The sequence below is a fragment of the Scardinius erythrophthalmus genome, assembly GCF_964197995.2.
Source record: "Scardinius erythrophthalmus genome assembly, chromosome: 12".
Lineage (NCBI taxonomy): Eukaryota > Metazoa > Chordata > Actinopteri > Cypriniformes > Leuciscidae > Scardinius > Scardinius erythrophthalmus.
This window is the reverse complement of record NC_138232.1, coordinates 6347009-6372739: the sequence shown is the minus strand read 5'-3', so window position 1 is coordinate 6372739 and position 25731 is coordinate 6347009. Positions and strand designations below refer to the sequence as shown.

At 34.6% G+C, this 25731-nt stretch overlaps 3 protein-coding genes and 1 long non-coding RNA gene across 4 annotated transcripts; 1 reads left to right on the top strand and 3 right to left on the bottom strand.

The window, feature by feature from the left end:
- The first annotated feature begins 5540 nt into the window (after nt 1-5540).
- Nucleotides 5541-9186, top strand: LOC308699547 (uncharacterized protein). Its single transcript, XM_081380415.1, has 5 exons — nt 5541-5631; nt 6135-6939; nt 7058-7195; nt 8124-8194; nt 8382-9186. Exons 2-5 carry the CDS (start codon nt 6144-6146, stop codon nt 8715-8717), a joined length of 1341 nt encoding a protein of 446 aa, XP_081236541.1. The 5' UTR covers nt 5541-5631; nt 6135-6143; the 3' UTR covers nt 8718-9186.
- A 2146-nt stretch (nt 9187-11332) lies between these two features.
- On the bottom strand, nt 11333-14018 carry LOC308700110. The gene is made up of 4 exons (XR_014031270.1): nt 13878-14018; nt 13224-13496; nt 11556-11689; nt 11333-11455 (listed from the first exon to the last, which is right to left on the bottom strand). It is a non-coding gene; the product is annotated as an uncharacterized lncRNA (long non-coding RNA).
- Nucleotides 14019-14797: 779 nt separating this feature from the next.
- On the bottom strand, nt 14798-18685 carry rplp2 (ribosomal protein, large P2). Its single transcript, XM_081380203.1, has 5 exons — nt 18551-18685; nt 17598-17721; nt 17218-17266; nt 17007-17108; nt 14798-14930 (listed from the first exon to the last, which is right to left on the bottom strand). Exons 2-5 carry the CDS (start codon nt 17718-17720, stop codon nt 14854-14856), a joined length of 351 nt encoding a protein of 116 aa, XP_081236329.1. The 5' UTR covers nt 17721; nt 18551-18685; the 3' UTR covers nt 14798-14853.
- A 2968-nt stretch (nt 18686-21653) lies between these two features.
- Nucleotides 21654-24757, bottom strand: rps26l (ribosomal protein S26, like). Its single transcript, XM_081380328.1, has 4 exons — nt 24681-24757; nt 22735-22912; nt 22503-22633; nt 21654-21753 (listed from the first exon to the last, which is right to left on the bottom strand). Exons 1-4 carry the CDS (start codon nt 24735-24737, stop codon nt 21718-21720), a joined length of 402 nt encoding a protein of 133 aa, XP_081236454.1. The 5' UTR covers nt 24738-24757; the 3' UTR covers nt 21654-21717.
- Between the last annotated feature and the right edge of the window lie 974 nt (nt 24758-25731).

The window sequence follows — 25731 nt, the reverse complement described above, 5'->3', positions numbered from 1 at the left end:
CACTTGGGCCAAATACAGGAAATACCACATCATGTATAAGTCAAGTCAAGCGAATAGACCGCAAGTTTGGGTATTTGCAGGCCCAGAATCTCTGGGTAATTTTTGCCTACTTTTCGGAGTACAGTGAATTCGGACATACTTCTTATCACATACTGTTTTTTCCCTAGCCTACAGGGAAGTATGCTATTTTGGATTCACCCATGTAGGGGAGCGCGGGGCACAACCTAACGCGGGGCTAGTTGTAACACGCTTGTTTTAAATACTTCCGCACATGCTTGGATGACGAAACTTTGTGTATTTACTAGTTGCCATATCAACACTATATAGGAAAAAAAATTCTGCCAAAAAATTTTTTTTTTTGGAAGATATCCATTGACATTTATTAAACCATAGCAAAAGTAAATTTCTTATTTAAAATAATTTTTCATCTCTATTTTTTGTGTTCATTTAAAATAAGACAAATCTGATCTCCATAATCTCCAATATGTTATTTAACAGTTGAGATTGTTATTTAATGCTTCGCTAACTAGCAGAAGACACTAGCAGGGTTTAAATCCCAGTTGTGCAGGCGGGGGCATGTTGTAACACTGCGTTACAATGTGCCCCTATTAGAAATATGCTATTATATTCTATACTTTTATTAATTTATTGAGAAAACGTGAGAAAAAGGTGAATAAAGAATTACTAATTGTTTATTTGTTTTGAACTATGTTGTATAGCTGTGTTTTCATGTGTTCGTAGTCAAAACTCAAAAATGAGTTTATATTTAATTATTAAAAATTGGCATTATTTTATATGAAAAAGGTTTTTAATTGTATTTTATTTAGAAAATATTTTAGTTTTTTTTTTGTTTTTTTATTAGATCAGATAACATTTTAAGCTGTCATATGTTATGTTACAATGTACCCCACCTATGGGGCATGTTGTCACATTTCACTTCCATTCTTTCGAGGTATATCAAGAAAACAGTATATACTGTATTAATAAAACAAAAACACATAATTGTACTAGACATGTGGGAAATTAATGTGGGGAAAATACTCTGAATCATAAGTAGATTTACACAAACTGAGAAAGTCAAAAAGCGTTACTTTGTGCCCCGCTCTCCCCTACTCCGTTGTAGAGCCTACTCTGTTTGAATCAGTCTGGTAAATCCTTCACTGAATGAACTCACTGAGTCAGTTAAGAGTGGTTACTGAATCAACATTTGATTCATCATTATTCATCATTATTTACAGTGATGACAGTCTTAAAATTAGTGAGTTTTATGTACAAAGTTTCGTAAAATCATTTTTTAAAACACTCAATACGTATTTTCTGACATAATGACATACAGTTTACATCATCAACACTGTTTATTTGTTCAGTCAAAAACTCAGGTGGGATAGAATGTTTAGTGTAGGCCTACTTGATGAAATGTGATGTCCAACAGAGTATAAAATGTCTCTTAAATGCGTGACTATCAGAACAAATTCTGCAAAAACTAACTTACCTCTTGCACCATTGAGTGTAAAAGTCTTGCTCGCGTAGGCTATAGGCTACATCATGTGCTCATGCGCAACGCTTACACACTTGCCTACTTGAGAACTACCGCAAAGTAGCCTAAATAAAGTTGAGCCACACCCATTCTACTTTTATTAGCCTCCAAAATGATACATTTACAATAACTCATACACACTGACAATTATCAAAAATATAATGAATAATAAAAAAAAACATTGTAAAAATAATTATTAGGCTACATTTCACAAGGCTTTAAACCACTAGATGGCACAAAAATCATCTCAGCACTTTTTTTAAAGTCGCCATGAACCGATATTGAATGCAATAATACGAATTGTAAAATTTGATTTCATGGCGACTTTAACAACCGCTTTTCATGAAGCACGTGGAAATTTGGATGGCTTCTCCTTGATTCTGCGCTAATTTGATCTGAAATGTAATATTTTTTTTGTTTGTTTTTAGTTTTTTTTTTGAATGTTGTAGATTTATGAAGCAAATGAGAATCGATCAAATTATTATTTATATTTTGAGACAAGGGTATTGTTAATATTTTACAGTTTTGTTCAAGGTAATTAAAGCGACAGTTTAATTCAATAACGGAAGAGTATGTAAAAGTCTGGTAGTATTTGGGGTGAAAGGCACAAAAATTAACATGATAATAAACAGCTGGCTGACTTTTCCTTTTGTTGACATGAGATTCAGATGGGAAATATCATATATCAAACTGGGTGTCGACCTTAGAGATAATCACCATATTTATAATGAAACCATCATATTAAAAAATATAATATTAATCCTAATAAAATATAGGCTATTTATTTGATACAACTGTAAATCATTATTAAATTATAATGGGATCACGCTCAATGCTTTCAGAATCTTTACTTTTTAAAAATAATTGTATTTCTTTATTTTTAAAATGAACATATTTTAATGACAAAATAACAAAAATGTATTGTTTTATTTATCAAAATGAACCGAAAATAGTACAAACTTTGCTAAAGAGATTGTTTTGAGCAAGCATTAACTTAGACATTATTAAAAACATATTATTTTATTTACACACATACATACACTCATTTTAATAAAAAATTGTATTAACATTTCATGTTTGTCATGTGTTACAGTGTAATAAGAAAGAAGTTAATTTTCTCAGACAATACGGGTATCAAGCAGTTATGATCTGTAATGTTGTAAAAAACAATTAGCATTACTACCATGAATATCTGTTCACATGCTGAACGTGCTGATTCTCCCTCCCTCTCATCTCAATTGAGCTGTAAAATCAACTAATGAATGTTACTCATCCCATGAGGGATTTCCCCTGTTGCTTCACGTCTGTTGCTCTGACTCAATTACCCAGCTTTGTTACACCCAGTTCATTCATTATTTACGTGATGTTTTGGTCTCACTCAATAATTCAAAATAGTCACATGATGGTCTAATAACTGGAGTAAAGTTCAGAGTAAAATAAATATATTTTTTTAATATATTATGACTCATGGGTAGTTAAACTACATAAAAGAAATGGGAATCAGTCACAACATCTAAAATACATTTTCCCTTATACATTCATAACAATTACCCACATAATTTGCAAGCTACCCACATACGCAAAGACCGCCAACAAATATGTTGAATACAGTGATTTGTAATGTTTGCATCATTAAAGGGATAATTCACTTTTAAAATGAAAATTCTGTCATCCTTTACTCACCCTCAAGTTGTTTCAAACCTGTATGAATTTCTTTCTTCTGCTGAACACAAAGGAAGATATTTTGAAGAATGTCAGTAACCAAACAGTTAACTGGAACCATTGACTTCCATAGTAGGAAAAAAAAAAATACTATGGAAGTCAATGGTTCGAGTTAACTGTTTGGTTACTGACATTCTTCAAAATATCTTCCTTTGTGTTCAGCAGAAGAAAGAAATCCATACAGGTTTGAAACAACTTGAGGGTGAGTAAAGGATGACAGAATTTTCATTTTAAAGTGAACTATCCCTTTAAGGCGTATCAAAGAAACAGATTCACTTCATTCAGTGGCACTTTAGTTATAATAACCAAGCCTAAATAAATACTGAAAAACATTAGAAAGCATATGTATTTTTAGAAGCCATATTATGCAGCAAACATTAATCTTCTGTCTGAGAACATATGTGTGTTTGCACAGTGCACTGCTGCCAGCTATGCATTGTTAAAAAAGAAGGGAATACTTTTTCTTTTGCATGTCCCTACAAGTCCTTGCCTGGACACTGGAACCTCCAAATCATACATTTACTCAGTTTAAAATAATGAGAATAGATGTGTGTCTCCGTTTGCAGTCACACTCACTTGAATGCCAAATTGACAACAAAGGTCATGTTCAGCCCATGGCGTCAAAATCATATGAACACATACTTCCTTAAAGTTGTCTGCATGCTGCATTTCCCACAAACCACATCATTTGACAGACAGGTATGGCTTGCTGATTACTGTGTCGCTCGCAAATTACTCTAATAAAACTGAATTATGTGTATGAGTAAGCGTCATTTCCCAGACTGATAGGCTTTGCATGTGCGTGCAATAATGCAAAAGGTATTGAGTGAAAACAAGGTGGCAAGTCAAATGCCTTCCAGGAAACTGTCATGATTTCAGTAAATCAGCCACGGTCTGCCCACGCATCCTTCAAGACGACCTCTAGTGGCCATCGTATTGAACTGTTCAGTAGAAGTCGACCACAAAGAAAATACACAAGAGATGCCTTCAGTTAATTCATCTTACACATAGGAAATAGATGTATGTGATATGCAGAATTATATAAATCAAGACAGAATGGAACTGTATCTTTACAGGATATGGCATATGTAAGCCATACAGGAAGTAGTGTATATAATGTGAAGTGCATCTGTCACTGTAATGTACACCTACAATATTGGTACTGTATACAAAGTAAAAGAAATCACCTGGGAACACTTATATTCTTGTTATCATCACTAACTCAATATAGACATATGTTTTGAAAGTAAGGACATAAATGTAATATGCAATTATCTATGTATTTTCCAATTCAGTAAACTGCTATGAATACAATATGAACAATTAGTACCTGACTATATAGCCTAAATGTAGTTCTATTACTACATCTGTTTTAAGGATAAATTGTGAAAGTATGAAAAAGATCTTATGTCCTTTTTTGGCGAAAAGAAACCTGTAAACAAGCAGAAGACAAACTGGTTTGACTGAATTTTCCCTCTCTTTCATTTTTATGCAACAACATGTGACATAATGTATTAAGTTCAGTCAAATGAATGGTCAAATTAGCAAAGTCTTTTCCAAGTGAAGACCAAATTGTTTCTGGTGAATATATATCTTGTTTTAATCTCCATAGCTAATGGATGACTCTTAACTTTAAATTTTTGTCTGGTAACATAAGTGCATTATTTGATATGTATTACTTTTCATAAAATCATAAATGAGATTCCCTGAAAAAAATTCTTTATATTGCAACTCCTGAATTTTCTCATACCCACTTGTAATTTCTTGGTTTCATTTTTATCATGCGCCAGAGTCAGATTTTCCATGTCTTATCTTAGGTTTCTATATTTACACTTACATTAAATCATTTAGCAGACACTTTTATCCGAAGCGACTCTACATACTAGGCTATGATTCAGGAATTTATTTACCTCATAAACAGTTTAGCTAGGCTACATGCCATCTAACAAAACTTACAGTAAATGGCCTACTGACTACAGAATGATGCAATCTTTTTTTGTAGGCGTAAATCCATGTAAGGCAAATTTGAGGGGAAATGAATAGCCTAGTTGTTTATTCGCTATTATTGCACAACTATCCTCTTCAAATCCACTATAGATTAGGTTTCATTTAAAAAAAATCTGGTGGCATTTCCCTGATGTGCGTCGTGTTAAAAAAAATAGACTGCGCCGTCGAAACTGTAAACATCACATGACGTGCTAGCCTACCTGAGTGATGTCACCCCGTAGAAGCGCCTGCTGATTGGTGGATCTTTAAAAAAAAAAAAAGGGCGTCTTTGAACGTTGCCTAGATGTCGAAGGTATCTTAAAGAAGACACAAACAGTCTGTCTCGCCACAGGAGATAGGACGAACATCATAGAGTGTGAGAAATTGTAAGTCAAATAATAAATGGTTTATTCGAACATTTCAATGTAACGTTATGCCAGTAATGTTCGCATGGTAATATCGTAATTTATTGTGTTTTTGTTGGTAGCTGAATATACGCGTGCCGTTACGCTATTTAAACGTAGCCTATTTTTAATAGCGACAGTTCTTAAACGGGCAGTTCACTCAAAAATGTACATTTTGTATTCATTTACTCATCCGTATGTTGAGAAAATCATGTAAACCCTTACAATTGCAAGCTGCAATTCCGAGATCTGAGGAACGCTGAAAGGGGATAAAAAAAAAAAAGTGAATGTGACTGAGGTGTTGTTAGGCCTATAGCATAATATGCAGCGATTAATCGGACGATATTTGGCCAATTATTAGTATTGGATGATTAACTTGTCACTGTATAATGCACTTTTTATGTTTTAAGTTATTTTCTTTTTGTTAATTTTGATTAAATATTTAATAAAAAATAAATGTTAATTTGCATTCTTGTTTTTTACAGTATGACAGCATGGCATCCATTTCAGCTGATTCCCATCACACCCCTCAGCTGCTGTCAGTTGGAGAAAAGGATAAGAAACGGTTGCTAGAGGTGTATGTTAAGCGAAGTCTCAGCCTTAACGATGGATCTCAGTGTACTCCGAGACAGGAGGACAGAGCACGCAAATGGGTCGCCATCACAGAGAAGAAGACAAGAGATTACAAACATACATCTCTTAACTTGACTTCACAAGCCTCCATCTCAGATGAGAACATTAGATATGAGTCTGTCCTTGAACCACAACTGGACAAAAAGGAGATGTCTTATGAGAAGAAATCCAAAAAGTGGAAAGTTAAAGGCAGTCTGCGTCGCAACGATGGATCTAATGGGTCTCAGAAGTCCAATGGCAAACCCAAGAAGTGGTTTAAAAATTTGGATAAGGGCAAGGAAGAAGGAGGGCAAAGCAATGATGCTCCCCCCCAAACAAGCACAGTTACTGTTGGAGAAATTCATTCAAAGACGCCAAAGTCTTCCACAGTGGAAAGGAAGGACAAAGAAGGCAAGAAGACAAAGAAACCCACTGTATGGAAGACTTTCTTGAGCTGGTTTTCCAAAGGAAACGTTGAAAAGGAACAAGATCATCAGAGAACTGAAGAACAGCTCCCAATTTCCCAACCCTCAACACCACAAATGTTTTGTTTGCCTTTAGCTGATGGCAAATCAAATGGTGACATCAACCTGCGGCGCTCGAAATCTTTGAAAAAGAAACCGTTTCACAGGAGATCGTCAAAATGGAGGCGAAGTGGAGATATGTCCACTGCAAAATGTATGTATCTCAGATTTTCTCAATGTATGTTCAGCTGTATTATGTATGTTCTTTGCATTAGTTTGAAGTTTACATATATATATGGGAAGAAAATTCTAAATACGTTTTTTTTTCACAGCTGTTAAGATGGTGGAACCCACTACCTCGTACTATGAGAAAATGTCAGAAGAACTGGAGAAAATTGTGCATGAAGTGAAAGACAATCCAGCTGATGACAATGCCACTTTTCAGCCAACAGACCAGAGTGGTGTAAAGGGTGAGTGTTATTATAATAGACTCTATTTGAATGATGCAAATGAGATGGGTTAAATATTAGGTAGAAAGGACACCACAAACCATTATAGGTTTCAGCTGGTTGTGTCACAGTTTCCCAATTACTCAAGACAACTGAAGAAGGATGAGATTGAACGGATAGTTCACCATCATGTTGTTTCAAAACACTTTCTCTCTTTTGTGGAACACAAATGAAGATATTTTGAGAAATGTCTCCATTGTAACACTATTTGGTTACCAACATTCCTCAAAATGGTTATTTTGCGTTCCACCAAAGTAAGAAAATCATACAGGTTTGGACAACTGAATTGAACAGAATTTAAATTTGTGGCTAAAAATGGCAAGTTATCACTTAAGCAATTTGAAAGTGTTTCATTAATCATTTAAAGAATTATTTGCTTATTCTTGTGTTGTTCCAAAATCATGTGCTGTTATTTTTTTAGTGGAATGTTAAAAGAATTTTACATTTTCAACAATTCATAGTGACTATGAAGGACAAAAACTCTATAAAGTGCCATAAAAGGAGTCCATGACTTATGAAGTAATACTAATGATAATTTAATTAAGAACTTAAGAGCTCTGCATTATCAAATCTTATTCTCCATTCTGCAAATTCTCACACAAAGGCTCCGGAAGTCTTTTAACTACTTCTATGGTGTTTTTGTCCTTTGGACTTTGACAGATGTCGCCACCGTTAATGTATGGAAAAGTTGGGTGAAAATTGTTTTTAAAAATCATCTTTTGTGTTCAGCGAAAAAGAAACCCAGTATACAGGTTTTGAAAGACACATGAAGAGTGAATAATGAGTGAATAGGCATTAGTCACAGGTTGTTGTTTTTTCTTGATGTTCAAAGTGCACAGTATCTTTTATAAAATGTCTTACATTTTCTACCATATTTCTGCAACTATAGTCTCACAAGAAGAGGTTGTCAGGAGAATCACAGAACTGATAAAACATCAAGGAGACATAATAGATAACAGGGTAAGTGTATCGCATTCCTTCTGAAATCACTAAACATTACTGAGACATTTTGTTTTAGTTTTGCAGATGTTTATTTCAGTTTCAAACATATATCAAATGTTAACCTGTTCCATGTAATGTGGTATTTAAAGGTGGTTCACCCATTTCCTTTTTCCCACTAACGTTTTCTCATCTCCTGTCCCTCCAGCTGAAAGAGAACGTCACCGTGAGCACTTATCTGGACGGGATCACCTATAGATCCTTCCAGCAAATGGCTGATCAATATGTTCAGTCAGAAGTTCCAAATAAGAAAACCTGCCCGTCCGTCGCGGCACCAGAGCTGGTGAAGTTCGCCTTCACTCTGGACTTCACAGCCCAAGTTGCTAATCTACATCGCCAGGCCACAGGCCACATCATGGGCTTTGGGAACCAGTATCTCCAAGATCGCTTCACTCACATGAGCGAGAGCCATCCGCATCTCCCTGACATTAAAGCAGAGGATCGGAACACGCAGAACTCTGAGCCAGAATTCATAAGCTTGTAGAAGCTTATGGTATTAAGATGCGATTTGGTCGATCGGATCACAAGTGGACGACGCTACAGGTGTAAACTGGGTCTAAAACGCTTTGAGCTTGTCCACTTTCGTCCATTCAACCAGATTGCTTTCATTCGGACTGTAGACTATAAAAAAAGAAAAGCTACAAAAGACCGCCATTATGGTAAACGCACTAGCCAGGCGGGATTTTGGTTCAGACACAAATTTGGTTTGAAGACGTAAACGTAAAAGAAAAACGTACCAAACACAATGCTCTCTCACCATTCCTGATTTCTAACACTCACCGCGTTTGGCATTGTCTGGCAGAAACTGAAGTTTGTCTCCAGGCGCATTCATATATAAATTGCATGAGCTTATTTCATCCATTAGATCAAAAGATCTGAAAAAGCCCATACATTTTACCCGCCCATAGACCCTCCCCTTTAAGAAATCAGGACAGAAATGGTTGAAAGTGGACAAAAGAGATGAATTTAAACACCAGGTCTAAACGGGAATGTGTCTCCATCGTCTACTTGAGATCCAATCGACCAAAATGCATCTCAATACCTGGTGTAAACAGGGCCTAGTTGTCAGAGTTTTACTGGATACACCTTTGAACTGTAGCAACACAAAAAAGGATGAAGGATTTTAAAATAGGCATTTTGTTTTTTTGCACAATAACCCAAATAGTGTGCTAACACACCAGAAATAACTGGTTTGTTTACACCACATTATTAAATGAATGTGAAATTTAGGAGGAGATACTATGTGAATATTTCTAAAGAAACCAAAATCACCAGCCTTTGAGATGAGCAGTTCACTCACATGAACATGCTAAACTTGGCGCTTGCAACGCCAAGGTCATGGGTTCGATTCCCAGGGAAAGCAAGAACTGATAATAATGTGAATGTGTACCTTGAAATTCAATGTAAGTCGCTAGAAGCGTCTGCCAAAATGCATAAATATAAATGCATAAATGTAATTGTATATTATACCTCAATTTATTTGTAAACTATACTCACTAAGCATGTATATATTTTAAATATGTTGTAAATGTGTATGCGGGCATATGCAGAAGTTTTACACTATAAAGATAAGATTAAATATATTGAATAAATATGTTTTGTAAAGTGTTGTTCATGGTTTAATTTATTTTCTAATAAAACCAAATTTAAATTATTCAAGATAAAAAACAGTTAATGAGATAGTAAATTTAGTTAATGAATGACAAAAAAGTATATGTCAGTAATATGATTACAGCCAACTTCTGACAGCTATAGTTTTATTCTGATGTGCGCAATCTAATTTTTATTTTCATTTGATCCATCCTTAATTTGTGTATTTTTTTTATTTTTATTATAAATGCAATAAGCAGTTTCAATAAATCAGGCTGTCCAAATCCAACTTGATAATGCATTTATTAGATTTGAACAATCTTGCATACATAAAACAGAATATGACTTTGGCACATTTAATACATGTTTACTTTATTCTACTAAACTGAAATAATCATTTAGTAATATTATGTACTTTTGCCATTTGTATTAGTCTTTGTTTGGTTTTTTTAAAGAAAAATCCTATATAGTTTTAGTATTAATTTTAGTAATTATTTTAGTTCAATTTTGTTTAAGTTTTTTTAAGTTTAAGTTTTTCACCTAATATTTATATTATATTTTATTTTAGTTTTATATAAATTCCCGGAAACAATATTTAATAGTTCTAGCTCTAGTTAACAATAACAACATGGATATGCATATCTTTCCATATTCAGTGTATCAACCAAATATTCTACATGTGCACTAAAAAAAAAAAAAGTAAGTGTTTGTGCTGCCTTAAAATTTTAAGTTTAGACAACTTGAAATGTGAAGTTGTACTAAGTTGGATATTTGAGTTGACTAAACTTAAAATTTTAAGGCAGCATGAACACTGTTTTAAGTTGAAACAACAAACACGTAGTCAGTATCGTTGTTTTTAATCAGCCATTAGAGAGATTTTTGAGAGACCTTTGTCTGCAATAAAAAACGCACTGTCCTTCAGTCTTCCTCTTGCACATCCATGTAGGAGATACAAGGAGAAGAGAGATTTACTTCTGCGTTCCTGTGCTTGTCCAAGTCTAGTAATAAGCTTCTGTCATAATCTAGCGTGTCCTTCTGAAGCTGTGGTATTTCAGAATGGCTGTCCATTTCTAACTCCAAGTTGAGCTGCAAGAGGAAAGTTGAAGATAGTGGCTTTGCATCTGTATTGATGTTATCTGTCTTTCTGCAGAAATCGCCGGATCTAGCGAGCTGGAAACAGAGGAAGGATTGTTGTCTAAACCACAGAGGCTGGGTCTGGCTCCTGCGCTCCGGATGCTTCTTCCAGGTTGAAGTAGGAAGACGGCATGACAGAAAACGCAAATTAATAGAAAGTAAAGGAAAAGAGGAACAGGGAAGGAAAGTCAAAGAAAGAGGGGGAAGACAGACCCCAGGGTGCAAGAAATAGAGCAGGCGTGGGGACCAAAGGTGGAATTTGCAAAAGCAGGAATCTGGAAAAATTCATGAAATAATGTCACATTATGGAAGAAAAATGTGTAATTTCATGTTGATTACAAGTTCAATCATGTATGAAAGCGTTGCTAGTTTTACCTGTTCGGCAACAGTCTTCTCAAGTGTGTAAGGGGGAACCGCAGGTGTTTGATCACTTCCTGTTTGAATTCCCTGACTGCATTCAGAGCCTGGTGGGGAAGTTTCTTCGCCCTGCGCAAAAATCTATTCACACACCACATACAAAACAACACAAGGAATGTTATTCTACTGATAAGATCCTCAAACAGGAATCTGAGCTACTGATTTAGACTAGAGATCTTACCTATAGATGAACGAGATGACTGCTGTAGTGGGCAGAGTGTACGGCAGTAAGGCGTAGGATATGAGACGACACGGCAAGATGTTGTTGTGAAAAGGTCCAGATGCCAAACTTTTCTGCTAGGTTACAAAGCAAAGCTGAAGAGAGAGATTTCATTTTAGCATGTGCATATTTACATGTATAGTACAGTATTCATTAGACTGGATATAGTGCATAGTTGCCTCAAAAAGGTTGTGGACACTTAAGTCACTTTAAGTTCTGGCACTAAACAATATCAAACCAAGTGGAATCAGCAAACAAATGCTTCTAGAGCTTTTCTCAGAAATAACTTTTCAGCTGGCACATGAAGACGTGTAGTTCATGACATTAACTATGACTGTCTTTTTAGTCATCATTTTTGTCATCATCATCAAACTTCTACTTGTGGTATGTTTTGCTTGTAGAAGGTTCTTTCAAATTCTGCCATATTTGAATATATTTTAAAATACAGTTTATTACTGTGAGGCAAAGCTGAATTTTCAGCATCATTACTCCAGTCTTCAATGTCACATGATCCTTCAGAAATCATTCTAATATACTGATTTTCTGCTTCAGAAACATTGTATCAATGTAGAAAACAGTTGTGCTACTTAATTTTGTGAAAACCATCAAGATTCTTTGATGAAAATAAAGTTCAAAAGAACAGCATTTATTTGAAATATCAGCCTAAATACAATTTGAATAAAATTAATAAAAAATTTAAAAAAACTTTTGAATGGTTGTGTAATGATACTGTATTCATGCATTTTAAACATGAATTAAGTGTTTAAATAGCCTACTTTTGGGGGTGTATGTCACCATCTAAAAGGGAACGTTCTCAGAATGTTCTGGCAAGGTTCTCTCAAAGTTATGACATTCTTCCAGTAACATTTGTAATAGAATGTTCAAAGTTGTTCCAAGATTTCATCTGGTTTTTAATAATGTTCTCAAAACGTTACTACAAAATATTTTATGTATACATTATTCAAAGTTTTTTCTGAAATGTTTTATTTGGACGTTCGTCTACCATTTTGAAATGTTACTAATTGTTTCATAATGTACAGACAACATTCAAAAGTAACATTCACATAATGTTTGCAAAATGGAACATTTGCATTTAAGAAACGTTTGGAGAAAACGTTTTTATAATTGAATGGCAACGTTAGCATAATGTTCTTAGAGTATGTTTTTTTTAGTTAGGTAGTGTTTGTCATCTATTTCACTAAAGCCGGGAATACACTTAACGACCGTAAGGTCGATTATGAATGTAATTTGATACTAACGACTGATCCACGGTGAGTCAGAGATAGTTGCGTTCAGTCTGTGTTTAAAATCTGCTCCAGTCGTTGGAAACAGTCTGTGAGTGTGTTCAGTCTTAGAATGTTTCAGCTAGTCCTTAAGTGTGTCCCTGACAACTTGTACCACAAAAGCATGTGCCTGACATTTGCCTCTCGTTCTGTAGAGCAGGTGGGATGGGGTGTAATGAGGGAAAGAGTGATGGAGGGCTGCCCACTTTCCTTCATAAAGCTTTGCTCTTCAGCTGCACAGCTAATGTTTTCCCAACTCCAGAATCACCAGTGACAGCTGAGAGTGTCAGTAATAAAGTTGGAAGTGCATTGAATCTGGAACTATCATGTGTATTCGGCTCCTCACCTCTTTGTATCCATGCTGGTAGGCTGATATATATAGTAACTGCTCCAGTGAGTTCAGGTTGGGTAGATCTTCAAGACCATGATGGAACTCCTCCGGTAACTCAGTATCTGTTTTTATCTCTTCAGAATGCTCCCCTTTGCCCCACCTTTGCTCCTCTTCCTCATTTATGTCATTTTCTCTGACTTCTTTTGTTCTCTTCATGTTCACATCCTCCTCACATACAGATTTCCTTGGTTTATGTCATTGTTGCTAATGGATTGCAAGCATGTCGTCCTTTAAAAGATTTGGAAAAACAAATTCTAATATTTAAAACCTAATGTAAAACATGTAGGCCTGGTGTCACAGACAGGGCTTAGATTAAGCCAGGATTAGGCCTTAGTTCAATTAGGAAATGTAAGTATCTTTTATAAACGTGCCTTAGAAAAAAACATTACGGATGTGCATCTTGAGACGAAACAGTGGCACTGACATATTTTAAGATACACCAGTGCAAGTTGCTTTCAGTCAAAAGTTTCCCCCGAAACCCCGATAATTACAAATTTCATGTGTTTTATAAAGAATAAATGCTTTTTAAATGGTACAGATTTCCCATATAACCCACCAGTTAATCTCAGTTCACCTCTAATCGTACATGTGTAAAATTAGGCTACTTACATGATAGATCATCTTTAAAGTCCTGGAGTGGAGAGGCTTCTTCATTATACTGTAACCCTGATTTATATATATAATATACTGATTTATTTTGAGCAGTGAATTAAACTCTTATTTTAGAGAGAGAGAGGCAGTGGCCAGTCAGCATGACAGGGTTTTGCCAATTTATGTTATTCTGCCACCTGGTCCTATTTTTATACACCAGAGACAAGTGATTGATGGCTGCAATACTGCAATTGACATCTGACCAACACACGCTCGGAGCCTTTTGCCAGACACTTGTTATTTTAGAAGTCACCTTCCTCCAAAGGGTGATTTTTAGTGTTAATACATTTGACCTCATCTCAGTTTAATGTGCAGAGTCAACTGTAAATGATCATGTTAGTTTTGAGTGCTCTGACATGCCAACTAAATTAGTTTGGAGCCAAAGTAGCCTGTTTGTTGAACAATGGGAGATGGAGAAGGAGCAGTAGGAATGTTTAGGAAACAATGATTATTTTTCAATATTACATTATTAATAAAGACTAATTCCTAGGTTTTGGTATTTATAACTTGAAACGAACCTTCATTTGTCATGATCAAGGATTTATATCTAACAAATGTGACTATTATTTTCAACTTTAGCAGTGATCCTTTACAATAAGGTCATTAGTTAACATGACCTAACAATGAAAAATACTTCTACGCATTTATTAATTCATGTCAGTTAATTTCAGCATTTACTAGAAGACCATTATTAAAATCAAAAGTCATGTCTGTTATTATTTAATGGACCTAACATTAACAATGAACACTTGTATTTTTCATTAACTAACATTAACCAAGATTAATAAATACTGTGTATTGCTCACACAAAAGGTAAGTCTTCAACTTAGACAACAAAAATGGTTCACCATTTTGCAGACAAATAATCATAAAGCATCTTTAAACACAAATGTTTTCCTTTTTTTATTGTATTTTTACAGGTACAAAAGAAAGATTAATCAAAGAGGCCAAAGCCCATGTCTTCATCAGACTCCTCAGATTCTTCCTTCTTCTCTTCCTTTTTCTCTTCCGCTGAAAAGCAAACATGCAAATGTCAAATCACACATATCTCACAAACTTTCCAGGTTATTTCTGACTTCAAACACTAAGTATTTTATCACTGGAGCAAATCAGTCGACTTCAGCAATTTAGTAAAAGGGAATGAGGAAGAAATGCTATAATCATATCCGTAACAACACAATGCCTAGCAGGTGACGTTCAAACTGCAAACGGAAAACACCAGCACAAGGGTTAGAAAATTGTGCAAGAGAATATTTTGCTAAAATTTTAAACGTAATGCATCTGGAAAACTGTAAACAATGACGGTGAATAAAACTATCCTGAGCAGTTTTATTCAAGAGAGCCTATAACATTAAAATTATCTTCACTATTCAAAAAACTAACTGGACTGAAATAAATTGTTGTGTCTGGTGTCAGTATTACTGAGATAGAAGTTATTAATATTTTGCATTAGTTTTTTTTTAGTTTTTTTTTTACATTTTCTGCTTTCATTTTAATTTGACCTATTTTTTGTTATAGGTAATTTATTAGGGCTGTCAAAAGATTAATCGCGATTAATCGCATCCAAAATAAAAGTTTGTGTTTACATAATATATGTGTGTGTACTCTGTATAATTATTTTGTATATATAAATACACACACATGCATGTATATATTTAAGAAATATTTGCATAAATATACTGTATATATTTATATATAATTTATATTTATAGGGCTGGGCGATAAAACGATAACGATAATTATCGCGATATAATTTTTCTCGATAAAACGATATCAAAAGGTCGATAAATGTTCGATAATGTTTATGCGCCAAAAGCGGAACGAAACTCATTTGAACCGCGCGCCACACGGACCATTTATCCGCTCGGCTCAAAGTCCAAACGGCAGCGCGAGCGCGAGCTCACTAAAGTTAGAGCAGATGCGTTTACTCTGATCGCTCTCGGTCACGAAATCCAGTGAGAAGCGCTTGAATTCAGCGAAGAACACAAATGTCTCAGTGATTTAAACCAGCTTAAAGGCAGATGAAACAGCGCTGACAAACAGGAGAAACACTGTGTGCAACAATACAGTCAGAAGGCTTTTCCGTCTACAAATTCCCATCATTTACCACGGATTTACTGTTAGCCTAGTAATATTAACTGCACCATGAAATGTAGGATATACATATTGAATTGTATTATATTATTAATGTAGACAATGTATTAAAGGACTAATGGAATATAATTACAGTATTTAATAATGTATTTAGGCTACTGTTTTTCATACAAATACCATAGAAACCATAAAGTTACATTTTGCCATGATAGTGAGGTGCTCCAGGTTATGCCTGGTTTCATCTGTGGTTGTCATGATCTAAATGCATGATACTGGATGACCAATGGTTAAGTTTAATAAAACTCAAACAGTCAGATTATTACATTTTACCCCCCAAAAAATTAGCACATGCAGAAACTAAGAAATTGTCCAATAAATATATTTATTTTGTTAAGGAAAAATGACAAATGTTTGAATGTTCTACCTCAGATTTGTGAAATGTTCACCAGTTTGGCAAGTGTTTGTCCTGATATGTTCTGACAATAAAGAGTAGTTTAAAACCACAATTAACGCTCTGGTTTCTACAACTTTCACTTAGGAGCAAAAATCTGCCTTTAAACTTTAAAGAAATAAAGATTTGACTTTTATCGTGATAATTATCGATATCGACTGATATAAAAAAAATTATCGTGATATTTTTTTTGGCCATATCGCCCAGCCCTAATTATATATAAATATAATTTTTTTATATATAAATTACACATTTTTCTTAAATATATACAAGCATGTTTGTGTATTTATATATACAAATTTAATTATACACAGTACACACACATATATTATTTAAACACAAATTTTTATTTTGGATGCGATTAATCGCGATTAATCTTTTGACAGCCCTAGTATATATATATATATATATTAGTTTCAGTTTTTATTATAATTTAAACTATATGAAAATTGTTTATTTCAAGTAAGTACCTAAAGTTTTTCTGTGTTTTTTGTTTTAGTTAACTATAATAACCCTATTGGCAGGTTTATTAAAGTACCCACCTGCAGGTGCTTCCCCAGCAGGAGCGGCTCCAGCGCCACCAGCGGCGGCAGCAGAAACCGCCACTGCACCACCCGCTGGAACGGAGGCTAACTTAGAGAGGCCTGTGGAAACAAAAGTGAAACGACAAAAAAGTGAGTGTTATGAGGAACTCAAATGCTCACATGATTTTAATCTTGTGTAGGTCAAACAGTAAAAGCAATGCAGCCTTACCGGCATTCATGACTTCATTGATGTCTTTGCCATTCAGTTCACTGATGACCTGTTGAGTAACAGCAAAAAAACAGAAGGATTGACTCATTGGGGGATTAAGTTGCTGTCCATGAGCATCCGTGTTATTGAGTAAGAACAAGGAAAGTGCACCAGAGTTCAATGTGCAACAATACAGAACTGTATGGAAATCCTTTTAATTTTTTTACTAATAATAATAATAGAATATACCAAAGAGATTTATTTATGGCAAGGAGTGGAGAATAAAAAAATAATGCTATGATGAATGTTAAGATATTTAATTATAAAACACTTCAATTGTATTAGGATGATAATTCTAATATATCCGATTTAAAAACAAGTTTATTAGATCCAGGATCTACCTTGTTAAGACGCTCATCATCGGCCTCGATTCCGACACTCCCCAGGATGTTCTTGATGTCTTTGGAGGATGGGTTGGTGTTGCCACCCAGTACAGCCAACAGGTAAGCGGCCACGTAACGCATTCTAGAAGAGAGGTTACACTTATTAATAACTGATTAATGGATTTGAGTATATGTATCCTCTATTCATGTGATTTTAAGAAGCATTTGATCAAATATATGGATTAACAAAAAATAAATTGCATCACCATGAAATCAAAATTCACAATTCTTCTTTTTTTTTATAGAATAATATTATTTTATTATTTATTATAAATGATGCATGGTTTATAAGCATCTTTGATTCATATGATCTTAAGAAGATTTGACCAAACATGAAAATATTGACTAAAAAAACAACTATATTAAATACAGCTCCTAATATATAGGCAAAAATCTGAATATCTAAATATTTCTTATATACTTAACTGATAAATTATGTAATTAATTACTATAAGTAATAAATTTCAAAATATATCAGTTAAGTATATAAGAAATATAGTATAATACGGTTAAGTATATAGTATATATAGTATAATGTAATGCATAGATTGAAAGTCTGTTTACTCTGCCTTGCTAAGCAGCTGACTAGGTTTATCAAGCGTGTTATACATGCTTTGTTTAGGGTTAATGACATATTTATATTTTAAAACATAATTCAAATAACCAGAACATTTTTCAACCCTTCACGTCTTATTTGTGTTATTAACTATAATTACATTCTGCCATATTTCAATTCTACTCCGACTAGAGCGCAAGGAAACAAAATGGAGTATGCCTATATAACTTGATAAGCACGTGCTTGCCGAGTGGAAATACAGTTGAATTTTAATCATGAATACTAGGTTAAAAAACTGTACCTAAACACACTTTAACACTTTCATCATATAAGTGAAATGTCAATGAAAACATACTTTAAGTCTGCGAAAGACACGAAACGTCGGTCACGCTGCAATTTCCGGAAAAGAGAGGACGAGTGGAGGAAAATAGCTGAAGAATGAAGCAGTATGCGATGATCTGATTGGCTGCACGATGTATCCTGTCAAAATGGGAGACGATGATTGGATACTATTTTTTCCTCGTTCATGGCGCTAGCAGGGAGCCCGTCTACGGAGAGCCTTCCCACTCCCTATTAAGTCCTATTAGACATTCTCTGGTGCTAACAATGATTCTATCAAGTCTTTTAAGGGTAATATTTGCTAATGTTTGGCAGTTTTACCCTACCTCTGTGAGGAGTTTTCCATTAATAGTTTACACGAATAGTCTGGAACTTGTTTATTCTACAAATAAAATTAAATATGAATTGTCGTGATAGTTGTGCTTTTTTTATTTGTTTTTCGAATCAAAATCCCCTCCAGTTTAGCTAACAACAGCTACACATTCAACATCAACAACACCTCATGGTAAATACAGAGTAAATAGCTATTGTATGAACAGCTAAATCGTCTAAATCTAAAAAAGTTTCAATATGTATCTAAAAAAGTTGTAGAACTTGGGCTTGTATCCTTTTGATGGCATTTAAACCCGTCATGTCATCATTTACTCACCTTAAAGTTGCTCAAAACCTGTATGAATTTCTTTCTTCTGCTGAACACAAAAGAAGAAATTTTGATGAATGTCATAGAACATACCCAGCAAACATGCTCCTTTGGGGCCTGAATGGGGCCATTGCGGGCTGCCCACTGTGAGCCCAGATACCGCCCAAGGCCCAGACAGCCAAAAGACTAAACTATAGTTTGAAAAATAATATATTATGGTCAATGAGGTCCATCAACTGTTTGGTTTCCGACATTCTTCAAAATGTCTTCTTATGTGTTCAGCAGAAGAAAGAAATTCAAACAGGTTTGGAACAACTTGAGGGTGATTAAATAATTTTTTGGGTGAACTATCCCTTTAAGTTCTGACCTTTATACAAAGCTTTCTAACATTTCCTTAATTGCATCAGCTCTTCTCTATCTTTTATTAGTAGAGGCCAGGATAAAAGTATGTAGACACAATATATCGTAGCCAAAATATAGAATAGCACGTATTTAAAGTAAAACAAACAGCTCCAAATAACCACATTAAAACAAAACAAAATTGAACAAAATCGAATAGACAGAAGCTTTTTATTGACAGGAACAAAAACCTCACAATGGCAAACACATCAATCACAAACCATTTACATTTTAAAACAAGTTTCACAGCTGTACTGGTAATTAACACAAGCTTTACTGAAAGATACTGATTCAGTTCCAATTCGATCTTGATGTATAAAGCAGTGGAACTCTGATCAGGGAAAATGAATGAATTTCAGGAATGTCTACAGTTCTATAAGCTCTTCATCCTTCTCTTGTGTAAAGAGATATGACACAGTTTCCAGGATAAACTCCAAGATTTTTCTCCAGCTGGTCACATACCAGATCTTATACAGGAAATCTCCACAGTGTACGATTAGGAAGAGTACAAGAAAAATGAGAAAGATCCGATCAGCGTGGTGGAGCACCTTCTCTTTGAATGTGCGTTGTTCCCATGGCACTGCGGCCCGAGCCTCACTATATTTGCCAAAATGGTTAAGGGCTTCCTCGTCACTGTTGATCTCCTGTGTCTCCATCTCCTGCTCCTCCATAGCTCCGTCACTTTCTGCCATCGTGTTCAATGCTCTCCAAAATTCAGGCCTTTGAAAATGGCTTTTTTAATGAAAAGTTCAACTTGTGGAGGCAGGCTTCTTCTCAGCACGTGCTCGCCCTGAGCACAGTCAAAGAATCGAGCCTGAAGTTATTGAATTGGCAGCAGCTTAATTAGCTTTCAGTCTTTCTTTAAAACCTGAAGTTTGAGAAAATACAAAGGATGAACCAATGAACTGAATGAAACTAACTAGCTGTAGCCATTTAATTTTGTTGGTTAATTTCCACAGTCCTCATCAAGGCTGCTGTGCGTGTCTGGCTGAATATCGCAGGCTGATTATGAACTCGCACCTCACTAAGGAGATCACTGAGACTTAGTGACACTCAGCACTTTTCAAAATCCTAACAGATGGCAAGTGGAATAGATGCTAACAAAAGGACATCTAACATTATTTCTTTTAAGAACATTTATGTAGAAAGAAATAGAGTAAACTGAGTCAAATTCTGTCATTCAAACACCATGTGATTTATTGCACATTACTTTTCTATACCCATTTTAACTGTATTTAGGGACACATTACAGAAACTGGAATCTCATGACTTTCTTCTTTCTGCCTAAGAGTGGCATAACAGTTTGGATGCAACTATGCATACTTACAAGTACACATTATAATTATACAAATAATATAACTATTATAATGTAAAGATGGGTGTATTATTAGTAATATGCAAAAAAAGCCAATCTTCAAGTCGGTCTTCAGATCGAGACATGCTGCCTGACTGCGCCAACAAAGTTTGAACAGCACCCCAAAATCCTCAACTTTGTACATCTGCGTTTATAAGGCGCATAAGCATAGTTTAAAGTCAAAGCCTATCTGTCCAGTACTTGTATTAACATGATTCAAACTAGCAACAATCTAGAAAGACATATGAACAGTAAAGATCATAATATTTTATTGAATTATCTTTAATCATCAATAGATTTTTTTAGTTTTAATATTTCATTTTTAAATTTTATTTAAATTGAAGGATTTATTTTTTAATAACTATAATGTAGGTATCACTATATACGTTTGCTTTTATTATTCAGCTGTAATAATTAGGATCACAAAGGAAATGTAAGAATTAAAACATTGACATTATTCTTTTGAGGTTGTACCACTGACTACGAATATTAATTAAATCAATATGACCAGTTTTTCTTAGACAAAAAGAATTTTGACCCTTAACATTGACATACATTTAAAACTATTTATGCTAGCAGTCTACGAGCTAGTGGTTGATGTTCAAAAATCAGGTAACTAGCAATATCAAAACGCTCAGATTCTTTTAATGTAAAATAATATTGGGGATATGTTAACCATAATCCAAACAAACTATGCAGCAACAATCAAATCAAAGAAACCCGAGGACCGGTCTCAGATATTTTTTATTTTTCTGCAAAACATTGCACAGAATGTGACAGTTGATTTGCTTCACATGGGCTTCGGAGGAGCTCTGGGAGGAGCACCCTGCAGGACAAAAGGACAAAAGAACATGCTGAGATCCACATAAAAGTAACAATAATACAAGCATTGTAACTTTACTAACATACTGCAGCTGTTGCTTTAACTTAAAGGTAAGGGTAGGCAATTTGGGTGCAAAAAAATCTAAATATTGAGAAAATCACTTTTAAAGTTGTCCATTTCTGTTCGCGATTTTGCTGCATCCACTCATTAAAATATTTTTTATATATATATTTAAGGTAGGAAATTTACAAAATATCTTCATGGATCATGATCTTTACTTAATATCCTAATGATTTTTTGCATAAAAGAAAAATTGATAATTTTGACCCACACAATGTTTTGTTGGTTATTGCCACAAATACACCCGTGCGAGTTGTGACAGTTTTTGTGGTCCAGGGTCACATATTAAAAGATATTCATATGTTTTCTCACAAAGAAACAGCAGGCACCTTACATACGTTAGTTCACCTTACTTTACAGTTCCTCTTGAACCAAAACAACAAGCTTAAGCTGCGTTCATGCCATGTCGTAATGAGGTAATTTAACGCCTGCTCTCATCTCGTGACACTTTGCAGATTCTGTTGTGTGTTCATGTGTTTTGAAGGAGGTGTGGCTTTGGAGATGCTCTGAAGGAAGGGTGGAGTCTCATGTTCTCAAAGCTAGCTTGCTATTGCTAGCCTCTCTGGAATTGCCTACCCTACCTTTAAAATAGTAATTAAGATTAGTCAGCAACAGAATTTCAAGACACTTACGCCAGGCCTGAAGCGGGGAGGTGGTGTTCGGTCCTTGCGGGCCTCCCGGGATCTGTTTCTCACCACCTTGCTGTGGATGGCACAGCTAACACAGTAATGCAGCTTCACGTAGAGCTTGGGCAATACATATGCTACAAAAGGAAGAGCGGAAAACAGAAAACCAATATTTTAATCTGGAAAGGCCTACTAATGAGATTTGGTCAATGTTTTGGTTGTTAAAGCTGTCACTTACAGTCAAACACACTAGCTTCTGAGATGTCCCTCACAGCAGCAGCCTCCACAATGTTCCTGATGACAAACTTCTTGATGGCCTTGTCCTTGGGAACACAGCGGGCACAGTTGGTGCAGCGGATGGGCTGGACATGGCCACGGCCCTTCTTCGCACGTCCGTTGTTCCTTCTCTTCTTAGTCTAGCATTTGAAAATGGAAATAATTGATCATTAAAATAGTATAGAACATAATTCAATTAAACATCCTACATTTTCTGACCAATGAATAACCATGTATTTTAGGCTCAAGCAATTTAACATTTATTTTATAAAAATTCTACTTTGCCCCCTCTATCTCTCTACACACACACACGCATATAAATATATATATATATATATATATATATACACACAAACACAAGTAGGGTTGGGACTTGAAAATTAGTTCCGGGATCTGATACTTGTTATACAATTTTGATACTGCTTATCAATTCCTGTGCGCGCATTTTAATGGGCTTTAAATAAATCAAGTGAAAGATGATGCGAAATTCGGCACTCGTACACCGTTTTCTGTGCTGGGCACATTCAGAGCGCGTACACAGAAGCCGCCTCTCATATAGTGCACAAATACTGAATTGAATACTCTTTCGTGTCTTCTTCTGCTTTAATACACACACAATTGTGTCAAAGTATCCTCGCAAACACAGCCAGAAGTAAATGTCAACAGACGAAAAAAGAAAACACATTCAGTCTTAAAGTGACAGCAGCCTAATAAACCTGCTGCTGTCTGTGTTAACATTACTCAAAGAACAAAGAAAAATCACTCAGTGATCTTGACTGAATAATTTTTGTAACTTGAATAAGGATTAACCTATATTTTATTTATAAAAAGAAAACTATGCAGTGTTATTTTATATTTGATTTCAATTTCATAACTTTGTTCTTTGCTATTGCTTGTTTGTTATTCTATTACTGGCCGTGTACTTGTCTTTAATAAGACATTTTGAAATTTAGTCTAGTTTATTAGTTGTTCTTTGGGTTTCTGTTTTGTTCATGGTCTTCAGTTGCAAAAGAATGTTTTGCAAAAACACAGAATAAACATGTTTTGACTTATTTTTTAATACCAAAATGGAATTGAAACTGTGAATCGATCAGAATCGTAATCGATAAGCGGAATCTCTAAAATTAAAACGATACCCAACTCTAAATTTGAGATCTGTATGTGGTTCTGATAGAATTGGAAATCTTTTAAATATCAGGAAATGTCCAATTTCAAATTTCCAAAAAAATTATTCTCAGGATTTCCATTACAACAGTACCCACAAACAGACCTAAAGAAATTGTTTAATATTTTACTTTTAAACTCAAATTTTGTAGATGTGAAAATAGCGATTTCCTGATGGTTTTCCATTATGGCATATGATCTGTATATTTCCAAAGAACAGTGGAGATCTTTATGCAACAACCAAAATGAATTATTGTAAAAAAAATTACTAAATTATCCAAGTGTCAATCTACTCTTTATTTTATGTTAGCCAAGAAAGCCTGTCCTGAATTCATCAGTAGATACTGCATCAATCTTCAGTTTACACCAAGTACTGACAGGATGCAGCGTCTTGCTATATACGAAACGTATCGACAATAACACAATTAGAATCGATACATCGAAGTCTTAATGGCAATAATGCCGTTTAAATTAAATGCCAGTATTTTGCTTTATATACATATATACACAAAATACCCGGCCTGTCCATGCCGCGTGCTACTGAAGAGGAAGGCACATGCCAGAAACATCATCAGAAACCTCTTACTTAAACCGTCTAATAATCCCGATATAGTGGCCAGTATTTAATAAAATCAGATACGTTACTAACTATACTCAGTGATCACGTAGCTTTCTTGACTATATAAAGAAGATTTCATATACTTAAACATATTCGCGGATCAATCGCGAACACTAAAGTCTCACCATCTTGAACGGGAGGCAGGAAAGAGGACCGGAAAAGGTTAACCGGAAGTAAAACATTTCTCTGCTACACAACAAAAGTCTTCTGAACGAAAATACTGCTTTGGTGTGATGCAAGGCTAGAAATATAAACGTTTAATTGAGGCATACAATTTAAATATATACTTAAAATTAAAATATTATATTTTATATTAAAGATCATATTTTATTCATGTTATGCAATGTCCACTGTAGTGGACACCAGGAGTTGCTTAAAAATAAAATGGCAAGAAATTACATGGATAGGCAAAAACAATGAGATTTGTTTTATTCACCAATCAGTTTTTAAGTTTTAGGATTTTTCAAACCAAACTTTGTGTAATGATGATTCTCTACTATGTTATGAAAGTATTCTTTACTATGTTGTTACTATGTTATTCTCTATTATGTTATGATATACCATTTTACTTGGCCATAAATGCTATTCCCATTCAATACAATGTATCTATACACTTTATGTAATTTGCATATTAATGTGTTCTAGGGGCAACATGTAATTAAAAATATAATAAAAAAAGTGTAATAATGCGAGTAATAATTTTTCAACATTTTCATAAATCATCTAATATTTCATTTGGAATATTGATGTATAATTTATTTCCCCATTCACTTCTTGTGTCTCCCAAAATACCCGATAAACATGATTTAAGTACTGGTGTCCACTACAGTGCCCTGTTTTGTAACAGAAAGTCATATATTGATTAGTAGGCCTAACCCCATATCACTTTCCTGAGATGTTGATTCATGATAAACTATTTGAAAACGAGTCTGATTTAAATGATAATTACAAAAATGTATCATCTTTCCATAAGAGTGCTAAATTTGACCACTAAATTAATATCAGCCAATTTAAAGACCAAGGAAAAGCTGTTGTCATGGTGAAACCTCCAGACATCTGGTATCTGAATGTGCACTTTACAGGACATCCACACTTAAAACTGAGACATGTATGCTGTCAGAAAAATTGACCAAAATATAATGTCTTCTACAGTGGACAAAAGTCTATTCCTGGGTC